General features: G+C 37.4%; 1 protein-coding gene across 9 annotated transcripts in view; it reads right to left on the reverse strand.

Moving 5' to 3' along the window:
- MACROD2 (mono-ADP ribosylhydrolase 2) overlaps positions 1-22,867 on the reverse strand; it is an 846,953-nt gene that overhangs the window by 577,399 nt on the left and 246,687 nt on the right. For all 9 annotated transcript variants that reach the window (XM_086879293.1, XM_086879291.1, XM_086879294.1 and 6 more), the window contains one exon: positions 11,364-11,480. In XM_086879293.1, coding sequence (XP_086735419.1) covers positions 11,364-11,480 — 117 coding nt within the window. The remainder of the gene's footprint in view (positions 1-11,363; positions 11,481-22,867) is intronic.

Here is a 22,867-nt window from a genome sequence, read left to right on the forward strand (position 1 = left end):
GAAACCATTCATTCATCCCACAGGGGTACATCAAAATCTTGGACTTCTAAAAAAAACACAGGATAGGGGCTTACCACACCTGCATCTAATATGAATCACCATTTTTTTAAATAAAATAGTATTCTTACAAGGAAGCAGATTAGATAATGGGTTACAGAGCAATTGCTTACACAGTACTGATTTAAATCCAAGACTGAATAGTAGTGATAGAAAATTATTACCAAATTATGCCAGCTGAATGGATTACTCAAACTGCTCTAATGCCCTCAGTTTGTCTTGGGTATCCACTTTTATATCAGTCACTTCCACAGTTGGAATTAATTCAAAAAATACTTTTAAAGCACAGAATATTCCAAAAACTGAATGCTCCTTTGTTATTAAAAAACAGTCAGCCAAAGTCAGATTTGGAAACTTTCTCCTTCCCATTGTTGTCATGGCAGTCCGTGTGTCGTGTGTGGGTTACACACATGGGGGGGAATTGTTTAATTTTAAACAAGCACTTAAATTCTTCATCCCTGCAGGCATAAGGGTGACTCTGAGCTGTTTGGAAGGAGTAGTGGAACAAGCTCTGAAGCTACAATTTTCTTCATATTCTGCAGCCAAACACAACACACCAAGCAGCACCACAACATGTGAAAAAGGCCAGAGTCCCCCAGCTCTTTTGTATAGGAGGTGAGGGTTTGTTCCACCCTAAAGGATTTCCTTTCAGAAATGCTGTGTCTGCCATACAGGGGATTTACTCATTCGTGTTTACTCATTTCTGATTCATGGTAATTGGGCCTCTAAAATATTGTTACGAAAAAAAAAGAAAAAAAAAGACCAAAGAAGTCCTTTCTCATTTTCAGCCTCACCCTCTGTGTATGATCACAAGAGACTCTCTGACCCATGAACTAACTGCTCTTTTTGACAGAACCAGCTGGTAGGAAAGCTAAATAAAGCATTGTCTCAGATCAACAACAAAGAGATGGAACAAAAAAAAAGAAAGGAAATCTTACTGTGGTTTTAGAGATCTTGAAGTGTTACAAGTCACATGAACTGGACAAAAAGTATCACAGGAATGCAGAAAGAACCCCAGATATTCCAACTGAAAAAATGAAGTTCCATACAGAAAGAGGACTCGTGGATGTGTGGGTGCAAAAGGACATCCACGTGTCTGAAAGACTCAGAGACCTCCATCAGGAATCTTCTGCCTCTTCTCTAATGCCTTTCAATTCCCCATGGTGGGAAACCTGTATTTTACAAGTTTTCTTTACTTCTACCCTAATAATTCCCAAGCTAACATAGTGGTAGTCCCAAAGCAAAACAGGTAATACATATTCTTCAGCAACAAATCACAGTAAGAGGGGAGTTTTTATGTCCTGTAAGAAAACCAGCACTCAGCAGGGATCTGGCAGTTCTGGAGGTGGTGATATCCTTCCTTTGGCTAGGGCCAAACATTCAAAGGTAAAACTCACTCTCAGAAATTGTCTTTCTTTGCCAAGTGTAAGGTTGTGATTTTACAGTGACTTTTTTTGCATATTTGTTTTGTTCAAATCTCTAAAGTGAAAGAAATCCAACAATATCCATGGCTTCCCAGTCAATTTTGCATAAACTTCACTTTCAGCTTCTAGTGAATGGAGCTGTATTGCAACAAACTAATTTTAAATTAAGTCTTCCATGAGACCATTTCTGTTTCATTTTGTGGGGAAAAAAAAAAGTTGTTTTAAACAAGATTACACCTGACAAAATTACAATCTTTTACTTGAGTGAATTGTGATTTTTCAAAACTGTGTGTTTTCAGAGTGTATTACATGACATTATTTTGCATCCATGACACTTCTCAAAGTCTCAATGGTTTTTTCCCCCCCTCTCTGTGTCACATGTAAATATGTGTGGAGCTTCCCTAATTCTGTTGGAGGATTAAAATTGAGTAACACAGCTGTTAAAACAAAAATGCTTCAATAGAAACTGTTGTGTTCATGGGTACTTCAAACAGTTTATGGTCTTGCCTTGATGACCTGCTGTTTACAGTCCATGAAGACTTTGAGTTATTTAAACAATATTCTTATTGTATTCTTACTTCTTCAAAACCAACCCACGTGGTTTAATTCTAATGAAAACATTGTATAAAATCATACTGAAAGTCTAGTGAGAAAGTTGCAAAAAAACCAAAAAAACAGTAATCCAGACAGACATAGACACAATCAGATATCAAAAGGGCTATTTTTAGTGTTGCAAAGCATTTCACATTTATATATTTATGTATTCATTTATTTATAAGCCTTGGAAGGCTAGCAGCTATTTTTATTGAAAAACTAAATAGGAAGCATTCTCAGAAGAGTGCAGTGATGCTCCAACACATTGTCATGTTGAAACATTAAGATGGTCAGACACTTCTCTGTCCATCTCTCTGAAACATCACTAGGAAATACAAGAATTTAGACCACTGTGCTAAAGGAAATTCAGTATAACTCACTTTCCCAAGGAGCCAGAAGAGAGATTCACGTCATGACAAATAGCTAAGAGAGAGTATGTAAGAAGATGTAATTCAAAGTTGGTGACAGTTGTTTAATTAATAATTTCTTCTAGCTTCTTACTGCATAAATTATATCATACAAATTATACTCACCTACAAACCAACACATGGGCAGAAAGAGTCATAAAAAGTTTATGCTGAGAGTATTAGATCTTTCATAAATACAGTTTCCTCCTAAATCTGGTTCTAGAACTACTAACACTCCCTTGGACTACTGCTGAGTCTTTTAAGTCACAGTTTGGGTTTTCTGTTAACATTTAAAGACACCCAGAAAAGTCTAAATCCCAGATCAGTGACTGCTGTGCCCTGCAGATGATGGATTTCAAAGCTCCTTTGTATCCCCAGCAGTGAAACTTCAGTCCAAGTCCAGCAAGCTGAGAACCCTGTGCTGCAACCACTAAAAACTTCTCCAAGCAGTCTGTAAATGGCCAAAAATGAACCACATTCAGAATTTATATTTTTTTCTTATCAGCTAATAATCTAAAAGGTATTTCCATCTATTCAGAGGAGAATAAATGGTACAAAACTTGCAAGCCATGCAATGTTGTAAATAATCTGTAACCCTGACTAGCTTGCACAGAGCTACAGATACACAGCAATGTAAATGTGTCCCCTCCGTCATTTGCTTTGCCTTTATGTTTGAAAAAGGTAAAAAATTGCAGATGACAACTCAAGAATTTTCATAAACATTATTGAAAACTCACAAATATCAAAAAAGGGTAAAATTAATCTGAGAACTATGGGAAATGAAAAAAAATCCTAGTGTATGGTCTTGCACGATGAGCCAAACAAAACTTTAAGAAAAAAATCTGTGTGAAGGTGGTATTAAGAAAAGGGTGATGCTATCAGAAATCTAAAATAAAGGGGGAACTAATTTCTAGTGCTGAACAGCAACAGCAACAAAAATCCACATGAATTTCATCTCCCTACTTGAAGGCAAAACATCCTGGATGATGTTCTCTTTTCCCCAGTATTGAAACACCATCTTCAACATGTAAAGTAATACCAATTTTATTTCTTTTTACAATCTGATTAATCGGTATTTTAATTTCTTCCTATAGCAATTAAAACATTTGTATCACATGGTTTCCCACCTGCTGTTTTCTTCCTAAAGAGAAATGTCTCAAATGTTTGACCTTAGTTTTCACCAAAAAGAACCCCTAAGTACATTGTTACATGGAACAGCCTCAAAATTCCTCTGCTGGGTGAAACAAAGATCTTTTTAAAACCATTTTACATAACCTTCTCATCCTATCCACTTAAGCCTGGTCTAAAAAAATTACATTATAGATAAAGAACTCACAAAACAGTCCTGCTTTTTGTCTGTATTATTCCTTCAAAACATAATCAGAGAAAACCCAAAACCAAATTAGCAACTTTAAACCTCAGCTGCGAGGTTTGTGGGTGAGTGAAGGAGAACTCCAAAAAAATCACAGCACCTTTCAGATTCATATAATTCCTTCTGCTTTATTTCAAAATAGTAGAAAGAAAATCCTTATTCATTACTTATGATCTGATTACTTCCATTTGCAAATAATTTGTCATATTTTTGGCTGCATAATGTGCAGTTTCAGCACAAAAAGGAATCCTATTCTTTGCTTTCACGAAAGAAAATTAGGCTGTACTGTTTTTAAAACATTCCAGCTACAATCATATAATTATTATTAATCTGAAGTAATGATATGAAGGTAATAACCTCTGAGGGGCTCCAATTTTATACCCTTTTTGCTACCCTAGGGAAACGGAGGATCAGCAGTTAGTGTTCTAATTCGAGCCCCAAGCCTGTGCCAACACACTTTATAAGCTAAATCCAGGTTTGGGAGACAGGCTGCATATTTTTCAGAGACTAAACCAGCATAAATCACGAAGTGCCAACACACTATGAGGTTAATGTTGTGTTTTACTACAGTAAGCAATTTCTATCACCATTTAAAATGAGACAAGCAAAATTCAGGCAGACAAAATCTCATGCATCAAAGATTAATTTTCAAGTACTGAGCATTGGCTTTGGCTACTGAGGAAACATATTAGAGTGAGAGCAGCAACCACTGCACTTAAAGGAATATAAATATCTCCATTCTAACCCATTCTAGCCCCTTCTCCTTGTCAGCTGACTGTAGTGATGGGAAATTTGTTTATTTTTCTGCCACACATTAGAATTTTTTCTTATTTTTTATTATTATTTGAGTAGAAAGGACCAACTATATCCAAGTATGGAGGAAACAAAATATATTAGCCTTAAGGGGCACAACACCCTGCTCCAGCACCAGCATACCTGAGGAATGACTCTACACCACCAGTGTGGAAAGGCATATTCCAGCAAACTATTTTGCACCTAATTAGGAGACATTTTAAATAGTACCTTACACATAAATTAAGCATTAGGAAAGTGTTTACACCTTGTAACCTGCTCTCTGCTCCATCAAGGGGGTTTCCAGACAGTGCTGGATGCTGATGCCAAACAACTGCGATAAACAGTGCGGGCTGCTGTCCCCAGCACACCACCCTGGAAACTCAGTTCTGTGACTGATTTCACTAACACTGAAAATCAGACCTTTGCAGAAAATGTAGCTGTCCAGAATTACAGATGTAAGGCCAGGGAGGGAAACTCATGGCATCAGGTTTCCACCACCTGCTATTACAGCATATTAACACACACGTTATATGCCAATATATGCACCCAATTACTGAGCAAATGGCTCAGGGCTCCTCTAAATTTCTCAGTGCCCACTTCTGTCCTGGAGTTCAGTATTCAGTGACCAGATTGTAACAAGTGATGCCCAGAAGAGGAGGATTTAGATTTAGCGCTGAAGATCGATAGTAAAACGTTTCCTTTAGCCGCAACACATACATTTGTAACCAAACAATTAGCTGTGAAACGACAGCTTCCAGCAGAGCACACCATGACTTAACCACAGCATGACACTGCAGAGAGCACTGACAAATACATGCTTGGGTCCATTCACAAATTAAATTTTAAAGAATCTATCCATTAAAAAAAAATGTCTATGAGCTAGACTCAAATCCAAGGACAAAGATCATAGGCTCTTGTGATGGAAGATTCTTGCTGATTCATAACCTCTGGTAGCTACAGCACTTGTTCACCAATTCTTCCCAAACTGATGACAGACCATGCACAGACTTGGAAGAGAAGATGTCTGAACCTGTTTAGCTGAAGTTGATAAATACATTCCCCATCAACCCCAGGAGTTCTAACTTCTCCCTTTTTGTATGTGTGTGGGGTGTGGAGGTGTACATAAGGAAAAACCACAAAGCTTTACAATAAAACCCTCTCTAAAATCTAAGGAGGTTTTAGGACCAAAGAAGTAATCATTAATACTTCCAAAACATTCACAGTGTAGGCATGTATGTGAGTGTTCATGGTGAATACAGCAGGTCATTAAGAAGACTGGAGCCAATTAGATCAAATTAAAACACAATAAGGACACAACTGCACTTACTTTCAAAATGTCATAAAATTCATAATATGATCTTATAAAAAAAACCCTTTGAAACCCAGAAACCACTCAGAAGAAAAACACATAAATATGTGGTAAGTGGTTTTGTTAACTATAAAGAAAACCCTTTCCAAAGGAATCCGAAAAAGAAAAACATCTCTCGAGAAGAAGGACCTTTGGTCTTGGACCTTTGATTAGTATGAACTTGCTTTGATTAGTATTAACTTGCTTTGTTTAATTTTCAAATTGGTTTTTAATGTCTCAGCAATGATAATGATTTAAAGGGATGGCAAAGAGCTGCTGCAGCTCAGTGCTGCTTCAGGAAATCCCTGAGTTTTTCCAGCTATATATTGCTTTCCCAGGAGTTTGGGCACATGGCTGACAACAATGTAAGGCTACTCAACTAAGACAAAGAGTAGAAATGCATCCCTCCTGAAAAACTATCCTAACCTTTATGAGTTTATATGCTATCAATGACTGTGTCACCTTAGGCTGTACCTTTTTAACAGAAATTTCACCCAACTTCAGTCAATTATGCATCAATTGTGGGAGAAAATCAAGGATCTTGACCAACTGAGAGTTAGTAGCCAAGTCAGTCTTCTCTAAGCAATCTTGTCTTCTCCATATATTGTTCACTTTTACGCCTTCCTTTCCAATTTCCAGAAATATTTTTCAATTCCCAGACTTACCTTTTACCAGAATAAATATGAAAGTAGCAAACTGAACCTCCATCAGAACCATGCAGAGGAAAGCAGCTCTTCAACCCTCACATATCAGAACTTTAGAATCATTTGAAACAAAACTTATGTATTATTTTATAAACAAGGTAATAAAAACAAGTAAATAAATTTCTTTGTGGAATCCTGGAAATCTGAAAAATATTCTTGAGCATTCTGCCCCGTTCTTCCAACTGGACAATCTTGTAGTGCAGTAGAGTTCTGGAGTTCCATTTCTGTATAAATCAACCCTTTAATTACAGCTCTACAACTGATCTCCCAGAAAATTAGAAGAGGTTTAAAAATCAGTACCTTTATAGCCTTACTTTAAAATAATACCCTGCAAATATTCATATTTTAAAGACTGGAAATTATGTCTACATAACAGAAGCACACTTTTTAATCTCTGCTTTTTAATCTCCACTTTTTAATCTGATTAAACAAATTTAAAAGCTGATTCCACCTACTGTGTTTAATACTAGCACTTCTCCTAACTACTTATTTCACAGCAGGAACTGTCTCTGAGAGCACATTCACATTATTACTCCAGGCTGATCTTGGAGCAGAAGACTTGCTATATATGCTATTTACTCAGGGACAGTGCTTGAAGTACTAAAAATGTCAAGCAAACAGAAAAAAAAATATTCTAAATGTTATAGATTTATTATGAACATAAACCATTGTATTAGAAAGTGTCTAGCAAGGTGTCTCCACCAGAAGTCCACCTTTCAGATTTACTGACAGTTGGTTCTATCCCATATTAGAGGCTGTAAGATTTTATTTTCCTAGGTTTAGGGGTTTTATTGTCAGACATTTTTCAGAAAAAGAAAGAAATTGCTACTAGGCTTGGTAACAATAGAAAAAAAAAAAGTTAGTTTGGGGGTCCTTTCCTGCCTGGGTCGGGGTACCACATACCTGTGCTGGTTTTCAATTGTTTTTAGGCCTGTTAAATAGCAGGCAGAATGGGACTCTATTTTCTAACATTTACTGACAGCGTCTTTTTTTATAGTGAACCTCTGCAAGCAGATAAGAATCCACAAAGCTGTTATGGACCCCTCATTCCAGCCATAAACACAATTTACATCCAGACCATTTTCTGCCAGTAGAGCCAAGTGAGACTATTAATCAAATGAGAAAGAAAACAAGCATTTGTAGAGCTTTAAACAGATACTGTCCATCTGTTATTTAAAGCATGTCAGTATCAGAGTACTGCTCAATGTTTGAAGATCAGCTGTACAATATTTAGAATGAACTGTTCTTTAAAAGGAACAACAATATGAAGTACCAAAGTTAAATAATTGATGATTGGTCTGGGACAGCATTAAAGGAAACTATCTCAGAGCAAAAGGCACTGCCTTTTTCAGCCCCCCAGAGCAAACCTGGGTGCCTGCATAGGTGTTTGCTGAAAAACAACAATAGATGACATCAACCAAATTTTGTATTCAGCAAATAACTTGGTTGGCATTTGGGGGGACTTTGTGTAGGCTTTTGCAGCATAGGAGGCAGATGGTGATTACACTGATTTCTGTAAAAAACTGTACTGAATGTTACATTAACTGGTAATTAGAAAACTCAATTTGACTTCCCTTCTATTTTCAAACAGAATACTTTTTGGCATAAAAGCGTGTCTATCTTGAAAAGTTCATAAAGAAACATCTCCAGACCACAGACATGTTAATCTTGGTCTGTTCACATTATTACAATAAAGAGCTAAGAAAAATTATGAAATACTTTGTGTATTCTCTCCCTGAACATTTGCTGTTACTTGTGTATTTCACAAACTGATTTCTGACTCAGAAGCACTAAGAACAAATCACAGAAAGCCAGCCTATACCCTAAATCTTTACATTTTTCAGTCAGATATTGTTTTCCAGTTTTTCCACTGTGAAGAAGTTATTTGTCAGACCTATTCTTATTTAACCTAAGTAAATACAGCAAAGTACTCAATAAAAATACAATAGATCATAAAGGAGATGGCCACAGTATTTTTTTATTTACCAACTACTACCTTCCTAACAAAGCATACCTTCCCTTTAGTGCAAAACTTAATCCCAGCTTCCTCCAAGTCATTTATAACACAAAGCAATATGCTGCATGATCTTTGAGTGCTAGACCATTTTAAAATGGAGTCCTTGCTGAAGCCCAAGTCCTGCATCATACAGCACACACAGGCTGCTGCATCCCAGAGCAGCTTTGCCGAATTCAGCAAACTGTTTCCAAACAAAGTATTTCATGATCAAGAACTTGAAATGGGAAAATCCCAGGGGTAGGAAATAAAATTGTAACGTTTTAGAATTCTCTTAAATAACCAAAAAAAACCCACCCAAACCCAAGAACTCATCATGCTAAGGAATGCATTTTACATTTACTACAACTGTTTGTCCAGCTACAGTCATAAGAAGACACAGAGACAACAGAATAAATAGTTCGCCACTCAAAAAAAGCGTTAATTGATTATTGTAGTTGGTCTTCTATACACAAACAGATCAATGAAAAGCCAACTGCTAGTGAAAGTTGGAAATCAGCAGTCAACCATAACCTTCAGCAAATTGCTGGCACACAACCTTGCCTCACAGAGGATCTGGATGGGAGAGTCTGGACCTCCTGTCACAGCGCTGCTTTCCTCACACAAGTCAAATGCAAAATAGTTCCCACAGTTAAACTGTCACACTATTAAGACAAAGTGATAGAGAGTGACAAAAGATATCCAGTAGCTTTATAGGTCTCTAAAATATGAAACCAGTCTTGACTGCTTGATCACTTTCAGATGAATGGTTTAAAAGGTACAACAATTTAATGAGCCTACAAACTAAAGCTTTTAAAGGCAGAAGTAAAAGAAAACAACAGTTGGTAAGAACACAAATACATTTTAAGGAAAAAAGCTAAGAAATGTTTTTAATTCTCAGCCTCTGCATGTAATTATATGTTTCCCTCCTTGTGCCTGTTGCTGTTAAAGGTAACTTTTCCCCCTCTCATGTTGATGCACAATCAAGCCACAGTTGTGGCTTTGATGCAATTTCAATTTCTAAGAATACTGATTAAGAAGAATATTGGCTTTTCCCCATGCCTGGTTATAGGTTTTATTCCCAACTTCAAGTGATAATGGGCTTTCTCATTGTTTTGGTTATTATTCCTACATGAAGAACTAAGATTTTCTTATAGCCTTCAAACAGGAACCCATTTTTCAACCTAACTTAAGCAACCCCTTAAACTGCCGTGAGATTCAAAGGGAGGTCACACCTCAAACGCTTTCTAACACACATCAGTTGCCTTGATACTTAGTATTTAATTTCCATCACTAGAAATAAAAATACATGGGAGGAATTATGCACTGATGAGCAGCTTTTCTGCTTTTCTGTATCCCTCCAGAGATACTTCGTGGTTAAAGGGGAAGAATTAAACATCAAACATCCCCAGCAGAGTAAATGATGATGTGTCACCCAACAACCCTATCCCTTTCATGGGACTCAAGTGAATTTTTGGGCCATATACAGACCCAACCTAACTACCACACTGAATCTTCCTCAACAATTTCCCTTACCTCTAGTCAAACTAGCCTTTCATAATAAATGACCATTACCATGTGGTCAAACTTGGTATAAAATATAGCAAAGTTTTCTCACATATAGAAATTACCTCTCCAGGAACTAATTGTTAGCTCTCATCATTGTTATCATAGAGAAAAAAAATGACTGGAAAAACAATTTTCATATCTACCTAAGACATTAAGGGCTACAGGAGCCTGGAGAGATACCTACTACTGCAGACAGCATTTGATTTGAGTTAAGAGAGATCTAAATACTTTTTAATGTTCCTGCTGCAACCTGCATATCCCAAAAGAAGAGGAAAAAAAAAGTGAACTTGAATTCTAGTTATATGGAGTTTGTAGTGCTTTCTCAGTATTTGTATCTTCATGTTTTAATACACTATTCTGTAAGATCCTGATTTGCTAAGATTTCCTACTTTATATTCTCACATAATAGATTGGCTGGCCATTGTGCTGGCAGCTTGTTAAGTGTTTTCCAAAACAAGCTCAACATCTACACAAGACAGTCAAATAACAATCTTCCTGTTTGAAATAGGAAGAAAATAGGAGGAAAATTTTTGACTTCCACTTTCAAAGTGCAAAAACATTCCAGCACTGAGCTAAACTCCCTCTGTCGAAAGCTAAAGTGTGACAGATGCCTTTACAGTAATTGCCAATCAGACACTACGTAGCAGCTGAAAACACAATACATCACTTTGATCTCCTGGGCCCTCAGAGTATTCACAATCAAGGAATCTGCATGAAGAACATCAAATATGCAACATTTCCAAAAACTGTCTCTGCGGAACTTAAATATGATAATGTATATTTTGTTCATATTTCATAAAGCGTTTCCAATCCTTTATTATGCATATGAAAGGATAGGTTTTAGCTTGCAAAAATAAAACATGAAAGATGCTTTGTATTTCAGAGACATGTAAGTTTTCATCGGATAACATAGGTGAAACAATCGTTTAGAAAAGCCTGAATTGCTTTGAGGGGAAGACATTACTACAGAACATGCTTAATTAAGTCCCACTGCTAATTTTGTAAGATGAATACCCTGTTGAATTAGACTACAGGGAAATGAACCATGCACTCCAGCAACACATGCTGGAAACAAAAACGCTGAGAAAGGCTTGACTTACATTTTGCAGGCAGGTCGTATCCACAGGTGATTTTGGCCTGTCCAGTCTCACAGCCGCTCAGGTTGCGACACTCAGCCACTAAGCAGGGCCCGGCAGCTCGGTGTATGCAGCCATCCACTACAAAACAAATATTTAATTTTTTTAATTTTATTTTTGATGAAAGCAACTTTTATTGGGACTTATTAAAAGGTACTTTTTATATTTGCATTAACTCATGGTCATAAACAATTACTGCCCAGCTTTACACCCATAGCCCAGACCAACTGATCTGTAAGTTGATATCTAAATATATCCATTTCTTTCCTCTGACAGAATTAGTCTATGAGTTTTGCAAAAACATAATGTTTAGCCAACTTCTGCTAATTGAAAAGCAAACATCTAGAAAATGTGAAGTAGAATAAAAGTTTCAGTATTAGAAAAGGATCTTATTGAAGGCTCTAAGAAATTCTCTCTACAAATTATGAAAACAAATTTGACCTTCATCTAAATGCCAAACTCTCTTTAACAACATACCCCTGATACTTCTACAACTGTGCAGGTCATTTAATATCACCATGCTACTAATGTCTTACATAAAAAAATCCAAAAAATAATGTTTATTGATTTGAAATATAAAAAACACCTACTTTTGAGCTTTTTTAATTTTCCATTTTTAAAAATTTTGCATTATTCATGCAACATTTTGAAGTTAATTAAAAAATAATTACTAAAGGTTGCAATTGCAGCTAAGTATGCAAGAAAATTAGTAGAGTGCATAGATCTTATTACCCTCAGGAGCCAGCAAAACAAGGCTGCTGGCACAGCAATTCTGCCCTCTCAACATGCAGTCCAAGAAATCATTTACTGTAATTATAGCAAAAAGTTTGAGAAAAAGGATAGAAAAAAATAAAGGAAGTAGTGTATGCATGAACATATTAACTAGAGCAAAGCCCTAATTCAGCAGCAGTTATGGAGTTCAACTAGGAGAAAAAAAATCTTCACATAAACTACAACTCAAAAGGTAGAATAAGCTCAAGTACAAAGGCTAAACAAATACTGATGGAGATAAGAAAGGAAGAGTCTGTACGAACATCGTTGAAGATTTATTTCAGATTTTATTTCAGCTTTAACTAGTTCAAACATAGAGCTGTGCCCGGCAGCATGTTTGAAGTAATGAAACCAGAAGAGGTTTGGAAAGCCAAGGGGGGGTGGGTTTTGAAGAGACTCACGTCACCTGCTCACAGCAGGAGCTGCCCAGCTTTCTACAGGCTCACATTTGGGCAAGCCATGGCACTCGGTGTTCTCACCGACCTCACACAGCCCGCTGCCACAAAGGGAAACTCCTTCACCCTGAGATGGTCCTCAAAGCCACAATGGAAACAACAAACAGCGACAGTCCTTTCTACCCTAAGGCCATAACTGGTTTTATAAGGTGTTGAGTATTTCCTGAAGCCAGGCATCCCCAAGTGGGGAGGCAGATGACATCTCGAACAGATGAAAGTGTCTTCTGCTAAATGTTAAAAACGTGATTGCCCTTTTCTAAGGAGTTCTATACCAGAGTTCATACTCAGGTGACACAGTAAAATTGGACAAGCAGTTCCATGCAATACTCCATTCCCATCCTGGACACATTGTCACTGATTTTCAAATATTTTTTTTGTATTTTGTTGTTCTGTATTTTTCTAATATTTATATTAGAAAAAGATAACTATGGAATCATGTGACTCTGCACTTCCAATGAAATTTTCTAAACCTGTTTATTGAAAAGACCACGGACACCAAGACACCAGCTGTAAGCACACTGCACATTCTCTGTCCCAAGACACCAAGGCTTCTTGTTCTACCTCAGCTGAGCTTTTGTTTTCAACTTATCCAAAATCTCTGCTCAACAGACTCCAAAATGCTAATGCAAGAGTAATATTTTGTAATGTTGAAGGGAAGAAAGTGTGTTTGAAATCTATCCTGTGCTCATAATACCCAATGTAATTGTTGTAGCCTAATTACTAAATGCTTTTCCAAACCAAGCAGAATAAGTAAACCAGTGTGCATTGAAAGCTCAGGTCTTATTTTTAGAAGAAGCACTGCCACAATCTTTACCAACCTTTAAGTACTTCCTGAGACACTAATATAAAAACAGCACTGATGCTTAGGACTAACACTTTCTCCATGATTCTCTACAGAGGAAGAAGTCCTTAGGAATTCTGGACAAGGACTCAAGTCCACTCAAGGATTCGCTTGGTGGCTGACGAATCATTTCCACCGCTGAGATCTTTCCTGTCCCCACCAGTTTGGCACTCTCCTCTGAGCAGTGTCTGTGCAAGGCTCAGCTGCTCTCTCAACTGCACAAACCAACCTCTTCTTCTCAAACACCACTCACTTCAGCACAAGTCCAGCTCAGAGCACAGCCAAACAACAGCACCTGCAGAAGGAAACCATCGCCTCTGCCAGGGAAGTGGAAGCACAGGGTTGCCACTTCTAAACCTGTGATGGATTATAACATCCAATATCAGCACTCCATGTGTCAGAGCAGCTGTGATCACACAGGAGGTCCCAGCTCCCCATCTATAACCCCTCTCATGTTCAAAGGATGCTCTTAATGCAAATACTGTGATCACAAAGATGGGCTATCAGTAGTTTCTTGGAGCTGATACCACACATCTATGTCCAGTCTTTATAAGCAAAGAAGCTCAGGAAGGATGAAAGAATAATTGAAAAAAAATTGAATTCTTAACAGAGAAAAATCAATCCTATCACAACCACTCCTGACATATGACAAGGAAAATGGAAGACATCTGCCAGAAGGGAACAAGCAGATGTGAATACTTCCCTTATAAAGGTGGCACAAGAGAAAATGATTGAATACTTTGGACAGAGTTTAGATGGAAAAGTAGAAATTAGCATTTGATATGCTTCAGTGACTGATGACACGGAAGAATGAAAGGGGAGAGCAGGAAGGGGGAGGACACTGCCAACAAAATCCAAACCCAAAACCCAAACACCAAACCACCCAAAACTTTCATAATAACCTCTTTTTCCTACCATACTTTATTAAATACATTAATAGAGGAGAGCTCTGGTCTGTGCATGCATGTTTTATTTCATAACTCAATAACTCATACTAGAAATACACTATGTTTACAATAATATATACACTTCAGAACTTAAGTGTGATAATTCTTAAAGTAAACCCCAAGCACTGAAATACATTGCCAAATATGAGCACTCTGCATAACACAAAGTAAAATAACTGCAAAGGAAGAGTAGCTTAACAAATCTAAATACGATTCTTCAGTGTCTGCTAAAACACGTCTTAGCCACATTAATTAAGAAAAAAAACATGGAACAGGCAGGTACAAAATATTTACATGAGATATTCTGTTTTCTGGAAGTCTGCACCAACCAGCAAGGTCAGTGTACAGAGAGGCAAGCACTATTAATAGGGAAACTTAGTGGAAATTACAGATAATGACAAGAACCTCAAGAGGGGAAAATGATGGTCAAAGACATTTTGTTATCCTGTAGTAATGAGGAAGAAATTTACATGATAATAATGGCATGGTGCCAAATTAAAAGTAAAGTGAAGCACCCTTGATATATTTGTTTCAGATATTTCATCTCTTTTTTTCAATTTTCAGTTTGCTATATAGATGCTCATCTGCATTATTCCAAACATATGGAAAACATTAGACCATAACCCACTGTTCATTGTGCAACTGGCTGAAAAACCCAGTCAAATCTGATTTGGCATCACATGACAGTGATAAGGAATTGTGCTTTCTACAACCAATAAAAAATGGGATTTCACTTCAAAGCCCTCACTCTGCCTCACAGTGTGCCTTTTTCCTACAGGCTGCCTTCCTGTCCAGGTTTATGGAAATCACATAGACATCCTTTGGGTCATTTTCATACACAAGTGACCTGCCATTTAAGAGCTATGGGAAACATGTGGGAAAATCCCACAGGAAAAACTGTCAATCATAAGTGAAAGAAAACCCATCTCCCATCTGCACATTGATCAATTGACAACACTTGAAGGTACTAAAGAGAGGGCTTCTAATGATCCTTGTTGGTACTGTGCTTCTTGAAATGAGTTTCAGGCTTATAAACCAAGCTGCTTTGAAGGATTTTTGAGAGCACTGAGTCCTGCCTAGGGCCACCAATGAGGCAGCAAACACCCTCTTGTTTGGTGTTGGGTGTTTCACCAAACACCAAAGAAGGTTTCACCTAAGAGGGTGTTCTCCCACCATCCCAAGTGTCCCACCACATGGGATGGTGGAAAAACACCCACTTCTCTTCTGCCTCCCATCCCAGCAAACTGAGGTCCCATGAACGCTCTGAAACAGCACACAACACTTTGGCTTTTGAATAACTGCAAAGACTTCATGCAGGTCGACCTGTCTTTTGAAAAGTGATCCTGTTACCCAGTGCCTTCATGTGTGGAGAACCCAGAAAAACTGGCTTTGTGTATTTATTGTTTCACCGTGCTTGGGTGGACAAGCACATGGAAGGGGCCTCTCAATTCTGAAGACCTACAAACATGAACTATATTTTGAGGGCTGAAAAATGGCTCAAGAAACTTCAGTTTCAATTCATCTCTATAGCTAAAGTTGCTCATGCTTGTGTAAAGCTATTAAGAGTAGTACTCTATTTTTTTTTTTTTTATGAAAAATAATAGCTATTTCACTGAATGCTTCCATAAGTTTCAGGAGCCACTAGGGACAGCACTTTGTTCTCCCAACAATTCACCAGAAGCCATTAATGAAGAAAAACTATTTTCAAAGCTACTGCAGTCAATGGCATTGGTTGCACAAAGAAGTCAGCTGAAAATAATTGCTTAAAATACACAGACGAAGTCGAGTATCAAAATAAAAATCCTATGCAAAAGGACAGCATATTAATAACAACATGTTAAACAAAAATATGTAATCTTTGACACCATCTTTCTCCCTGTACACTGAAGGATGCTAACTTTCTCAATTAATTTATTGTAAAGCAATTGCATTTGTGCTCCAGAATTAAAGGGTTAAAGTTGTATAGTAAAAAAATCTAGCTAATTTACTGGCATACAATATAGAACAAACCTATTTCTTAGAGAAAATCTCTTAAAATTGCAAATGAAGCAAAAGCACAGGAAACACAGAATTAAGGGTATCATGGGATGTTGCTTAAAAAAAAAAAATAACCTCAGCAAAACTAGCCTTGCAGTGCAGATGGTAATAAAGAAAGGGTAAGGTAATCCAACACCACAGCAAAAATTACAAACTCCTCCAGGAATAATAAGGCCCAAATTTCTTTTGTGACCTTGTGTGCAAGGATGAATAAAGTGAAGCTATGATGTAAACAACATATGCAGATTTATTGTGTTACATTTCAAGAATCTATATAGTTTTTTTTCCATAGTAATTCCTGTTCTCTGGTGCTTTTCCAGATTTTAATTTCTTGTTTTCAGTATGAAATTCATGAGGTTTGCTTATTTAAGAAAGTCACCTGTGCTTGATATATCTCTGAAGTGATACTGCTCTTTCACATGGCAAATTCCATGAGTGCATAAAACCAGGATAATGTCATTTCACTCCTGGGTACAGAAGAGGAAATTGTGCATGTGGACCTTCCAAAAATGACCATCACAAGGATGTGTGTGGTAACCAGAAGGAAAACAAACAAAAATGAACAAAAGGACAAAAACCACCACTTTCCAAAAATCCACCACTGAACCCCCACACAGCAATCAAAGAACCAACTCACAACAAAACCCAGCCTCATTCTGCTAAACCAGTGAAGTACCTCTGGAAAGTTCATTGGAATCACCTGCTGCCAAAGCTGCAACTGCACCTCTGAGACCAATGTCAAGGGGAAATAAATCCTGCCCATCAAGAGACAGGTGCTGGTCTAATGAACAAAGGTGGGGATCTTAAAAAGACTATAACACAGATGCCAGTCCACCACTAGGAACAGTAGTTTTTATTACTGAGATGGCCTCTGTCATTGGGAAGTTTAATGAACTGAAGATTTTTAATCAATGCACTGGTTTATAGCCCTCTAACATAATTAATTTTAAAAACTTAATAATTATACAGTATTTCCTGGCCAAAATCTCAGCATTTAAAAGCATGATCTTAAGCTTTATGCTTAAAATTCTCCATTTCAAACAAAAAATGCACAGATGAACCATTTATTTTGAGATGGCTAGTTCCCTGGATTAGGTTCACATTTCATCACAATCTACTTTCACGTTCCTTAAATATTCTTGCTTTCAGAAACTCTTGGTGCATACAACTTATTTAAGACCAAAATGAGACCAGCAAGTCTTGATGCTTACGTTACTGATAACCTAATGTGACATTACTCCACATTCCCTGTACAGTGCCTTCTTTTCTTAAGAATTGACATTCTGAGGCTGCACAAGGGGCCTTCTGGCAGCTAGAATTACAACTGGGATCCTCCCAGCTCCAACCAACCATGCTGCAGAGCAAGTTTAATGAAAAGTAATAATAAAACATAATAAACCATTATTCCAGTATACACTGCAAGGAGCAAAACTACTCATTACAATGGCAGGTGTAAACCTTATTGTAAAGTAGGGCATGGGAAACTTGTATTTTAGAGTATTGTTTAGCTGAAATCCTATAAATTTAGCATTACAAACCGCCAGTAATTGCTTGCCACACTGAAAAGTACTGGGAATTAAATTTTAAAACCTACTGGTTGTTTAAGAGAAGGTTGTCCTTATCTGGATGCAGCTCACAGTCAAGCATAACAAAAGCAGCTGAAACATCTAACATAATCAATGTCCTTTCCATAAACTGGCAAAAAGTACATATGGATAAAGAAACCAACAGCAATTCAAAATAAAGCTCACTTACCCATGAATCTGTTAAATTTTATGTGTCCTACATTTATTGCACACAGCCAATTATTCCTACTTTGCCAAAACACAAACCAACAGAAAACTTACAAATTCTGACAAATTTTTCATTTTGGTTAAATATCTCAGGATACCAGAAACTCTTATTAAAAATAAACAAAAAGCCAAGTCAAAGTTGTCCTGTCAAGGCAAATTCCTTCTATAAGCAAGTAAACAATGAAGAAAGCGTTTGTTTTATCTCACACTTACAACGTCATCTTTCTTAGTCTTTGAGCGCTCTGCTCCAATTTCGTAGATGAGAGCTATAATGTCAATAGGATTCACACTTTTGTCAGCCCACTCAAGCAGCATAAGGGCTCAGAGAAACACAGGGCTGATAAACCTGTCTGGATGTCACACTTTTGGCAAGAAAAAACAGTAGGAAAGGCTCCAATAGTGCTTTTCCAGTTTTTCCCAGTCCAAACTGCTGACATTAAGGCATGTGTGAAGGAGCCATTCACTTCCTTTTAATTGTGCTAGTGTTGAGACACCTGACATGCCTCACTCTTTTCCAGATGGAAAGGAGACAGCTAAGCCCTAAATACCTCCCGGCAGTGAGCACAAAAAACTGCTTGTTGTTGTTTACCGAGGAGGGAAGCGATAAGTCTGGAGAAATTCTGGCTACTCTGTGCTATTAAACCAAGCTCGGCTCACACTCCTCCCAACTTGCTCCCCCAGCTTCCCAAAACAACTATTAAGAAGGTGCAAGTTGCTTTAGGTGGCATCACCCTGAAGAAATGGGTCTTGCCACTCCAAAATCCTTTCCTCAGCCTCCTGGGAAGCCACAGTACTTTGTTTCCAGCTGGAAACGGCACAGATTGGAAAGGCAACAAAGGTTTATCTACATTTCATTGCCTGCTTTGTCCTGGATTTTCATTCATGTTACTGTGCTATTATTACAAGACCGTCATTCTTTAGTAAATATCTGTATTATTGCCTTCAAAATCTCTCTGAAACCCTCTTTGCCACGATGGCTATTAACCTATTGAAGACATCGGGCTATTACCGACATACCAAGCGTTGAACTATGTCTGGTGCGTTGAACTATGGATTCTCTTTTTCCTCCCACACTGTTCAGACACATTAAACTAAACTCAGAGAAAGGCTAAAGGAACAACTATCTGATAATAAGATAAAAAAGCATGTCTTATAGGGCAGTGAAAATCAGATTTTAGTTTTAAAAAGCTATTTACTAATGTTCTGATGTTGCGATAAAGAACATGGAAATGGACAAACTGGTACGATTCACTGTCCATCTGTCTCAGCAATCTATGTCACTTGATGGCCAAAGAAAATGCTTAAAAGAAGAGGGCAAAATCAGAAAAAGGAATTACCAGGGCTTTCACAGCACTGGAAAACCACAAACATGACAAAGACGTGTTTTCTGTGTGACTATGGCCTTGCTTTTTATGTGTTCTTGGCATTTTTTGGTTTGGTGTGGGGGGTTTTTTGAGCATTTTGAAAGTGTCTCAGACTCAAATATGCTTTGGAATTTGCATCTTCCAATTTTATGTGCAATGCAGACAAGGAAATTAATAGCACAGATTATTCTGAGTAAAGGCATATTGCTAACCTAGTGCACAGAATGAAAATAGAAAAACTTTCTATAATCCTTAAGGATTATAGAAAATTAAGTTTTTTGTTTGGGGGCTTTTTTCCCCTCATTTACAACACATACAGACAAGTGCTTCTTCTCTGATGTTTGATGTCTATTTTCCCTTAGATTTTTTGAAATAGATCTTTGTCTTCTCTGTACGCTCCAGCATTTTAGAGCTTGGCACAAAAAGACAGGAGACTGCAATGGTGTGCTCCGTTACTTACGAATGTTTCGAAAATTCTAAGTGCACGGGCCGGTCAAAGAAGATGAATTGTATTAAGCCAGAATAGATATTTGCATATTTGGAGTACAGTTATTAAGCAGTCATCGTGCAGTGATTATACAAATTTATTCGCTACGAACAGCCAGCAGCTGACAGGCACAGGTCAAGGATTTAGATGGAGCAGGCTATCAAGTAATAATTGTAAAATGACTGTGTGAAAGGAAGCCTTATAACAGTGATGCATCCTCACAGCCCAAAAGGCTTTTGGCATGTCATTCCAGAAAATTTTAAAATAATAGTGGAAATTTAAAAAAAAAGAAAATATATAACGTTAACCACTCTTTCCCCACGAAAATGCAAGGGGAAGTGATATAAGCCCCTCTCAACAGAGAACAAGGAAAGAAGACATTCTCGCATAGGTCTTTGCAGATTTCATGCCTGAGGGCTTCCATAAGGAAATATGACTTCTAATTAAATATAACTAATCCAGACATGGGAGAAGGTGATTTTTCTCCTTAGCCATAGGGTGCACCAAGCACCAGAACACTATACATCACTGCTGGAATGAAAGAATACATTAAAGCTTCTGAGAAAGCCTGGGAGAAGACAGTGAGCCGGAGCCAGACAAAGGATGGTGCAAGGTGAATAGCTCCACTTCTGAAAAATCTCTCAAAAGAAAGGTGGGCACATCTGCCAAGAGAAAGCTTTCATGATTTCCAACTTCAAATACTACATCCTTGACAATTTTTGTAAGCAATTTGATTGTTTGTTTCTGAGCCATCTTTTCCCTTCCCCTCTAACCCACACAGGTTTGGTTTGGCCATGCAGCAGCACAGAACCTCCTCTTCCTGGAGGTTTCCATCATGCACCAACCATAAGGGAAAGAGAAAGGGCATGAAGAAAGTACCAGAGGAAAGGTCAGTTACAGAAGCAAAGTACATTCAGTGCTGGGCATACTTCAAAAGGGACTTTAAAAAGCCACAGGGATTGTAGGAACACTGAATTAGGGCAGCAGCTGGAATGTACAAAGGAGTAAGGCTGAGCACCAACAAAGGAGATACTCTCTGGCTCGCAGCAAGGCTTAACAGGCTCTAGAAAAACTCCAAGTTATTTACTGAGGAGCAGCTGGTTTTCTTGTTTCCTGGACCATTTTCACTTGTGCTAATTTACTTTTATTGTGAACCACTGAAGGGAGAAAACTTGGTTGAGATACTTCTCAGTCTGCAATCACAGAAACATCCTCTCAATTTGGAGTGCTGTTTCAAACCAGATTAATTAACAGTATTAATTATACAAAAATTGCCTTGCAATAGGCAAATCCAATTGAACACATTACAATGTATTCTAATGGAATAAATACAGGAGAAGAAAAAGGTAAACACTAGATTAACCAGAAAATGATGTATGAACAAGGCTCTTTCAGACAGTGTTTTAACACAAGCCCGAGAAGTAATTACCCATAAAAACAAATATTCTCAAATATTCTTTCCTTTTGTGGAGAGACTGTGACAAATTATATGTGCAACACAAACAAGAAAAAGATAACTTACTAGATCTTGCCAAAAGATAGCTTACAAGATGTAGGACACAACCAACATTTAGCAAAGCTGAAGTATCAACTTGTTCAGCCACATGCAAAAATATCACATACATTAACTGTAACTTCCCCTATAAAACCAGGATTGTATCCTGATACAGACTCACACTGCAAATCAAATGCAGAAAAGGAACTATTTACTCACACTAATGTGTCGGATTGCATTGCAGAGATGGACAAATCTATAAAAAATATTAATCTATATCTCAATCTATAAAAAAACACAACCTTTGCACATAATTAACTCTATCTGAAGTTAACTGAGGGCAAGCTGCCATCCTCAGACCATGCCTTCCTTTTCCACTGCTAGACAGAATGTGTCTGACAGCAAAGTTCTGTTTCCAAGGTAAACAGAAAAGCATTATACTAACTTATTATAAGATATATTCAAAATTATCAAGTGAAAATTAGTGACAGAATAATCATTAATTTTTAAAAAAGGAATAAAAACCCTTGAGTGCTTGTTTATTTATTAATTTAATAACAGAAATAAAAACAAGATAATGGCAGAGCTTGAGATAACGTGCCTTCCACATTGCCCACTGTACCTGGGGGTTATCTGCAGTGCAATCACCTTGCACAGAAATAATATAAAAATCCCAAGAAGGGCACAAAGCCTGATAACAGCAAGCAGCCTTCAGAGTTAAATGGAAGACTGATTCCAAAAGTTGCATGGGGAGCTTCTCTGAGCTGTTCCCTGCCCAGTCCTCCACAGGGCCACACCCCAACAGCTTGTTTAATCAAGTCCCACACAAGCTTTTTTAACCTACAAAAAAGGTAAACCTGTAATTAATGAACTTATTACTTATCTGAGCTGGCTGAAACCCTCCTTATGCTCCATGAGTTGTGGGAAGGGAAATTAAAGTACTAAGCACAGCTTAAATTTACAATCTAATAGTTTTCAAGTAAGAAACAAGACATCCCACACAGATGGCTATATTTACCAGTTCGGTAATTCTGGTAATTCCCTCCCAAATAACTTTATGTTTGTCCTACAACACCATTAAAGCACAGATAAGGAACAGAAGAACTAAAGAGCTGGTTAATCTGTGTAGCATCATTATGTATTATTTAGTTTAATATCTTCTTGTAGTAAATACAAAATCATTATGTGCCATTTTCTTCAAGAGAACATTGTAGTAAATTTGGTGTTGCAACAGAACCATTAAAGTATAATAGTGTACACAGAAAAATTCTACTGATT

Source organism: Cyanistes caeruleus, chromosome 2 (genome assembly GCF_971803275.1).
Source record: "Cyanistes caeruleus chromosome 2, bCyaCae1.hap1.1, whole genome shotgun sequence".
In the NCBI taxonomy this organism is placed as follows: domain Eukaryota; kingdom Metazoa; phylum Chordata; class Aves; order Passeriformes; family Paridae; genus Cyanistes; species Cyanistes caeruleus.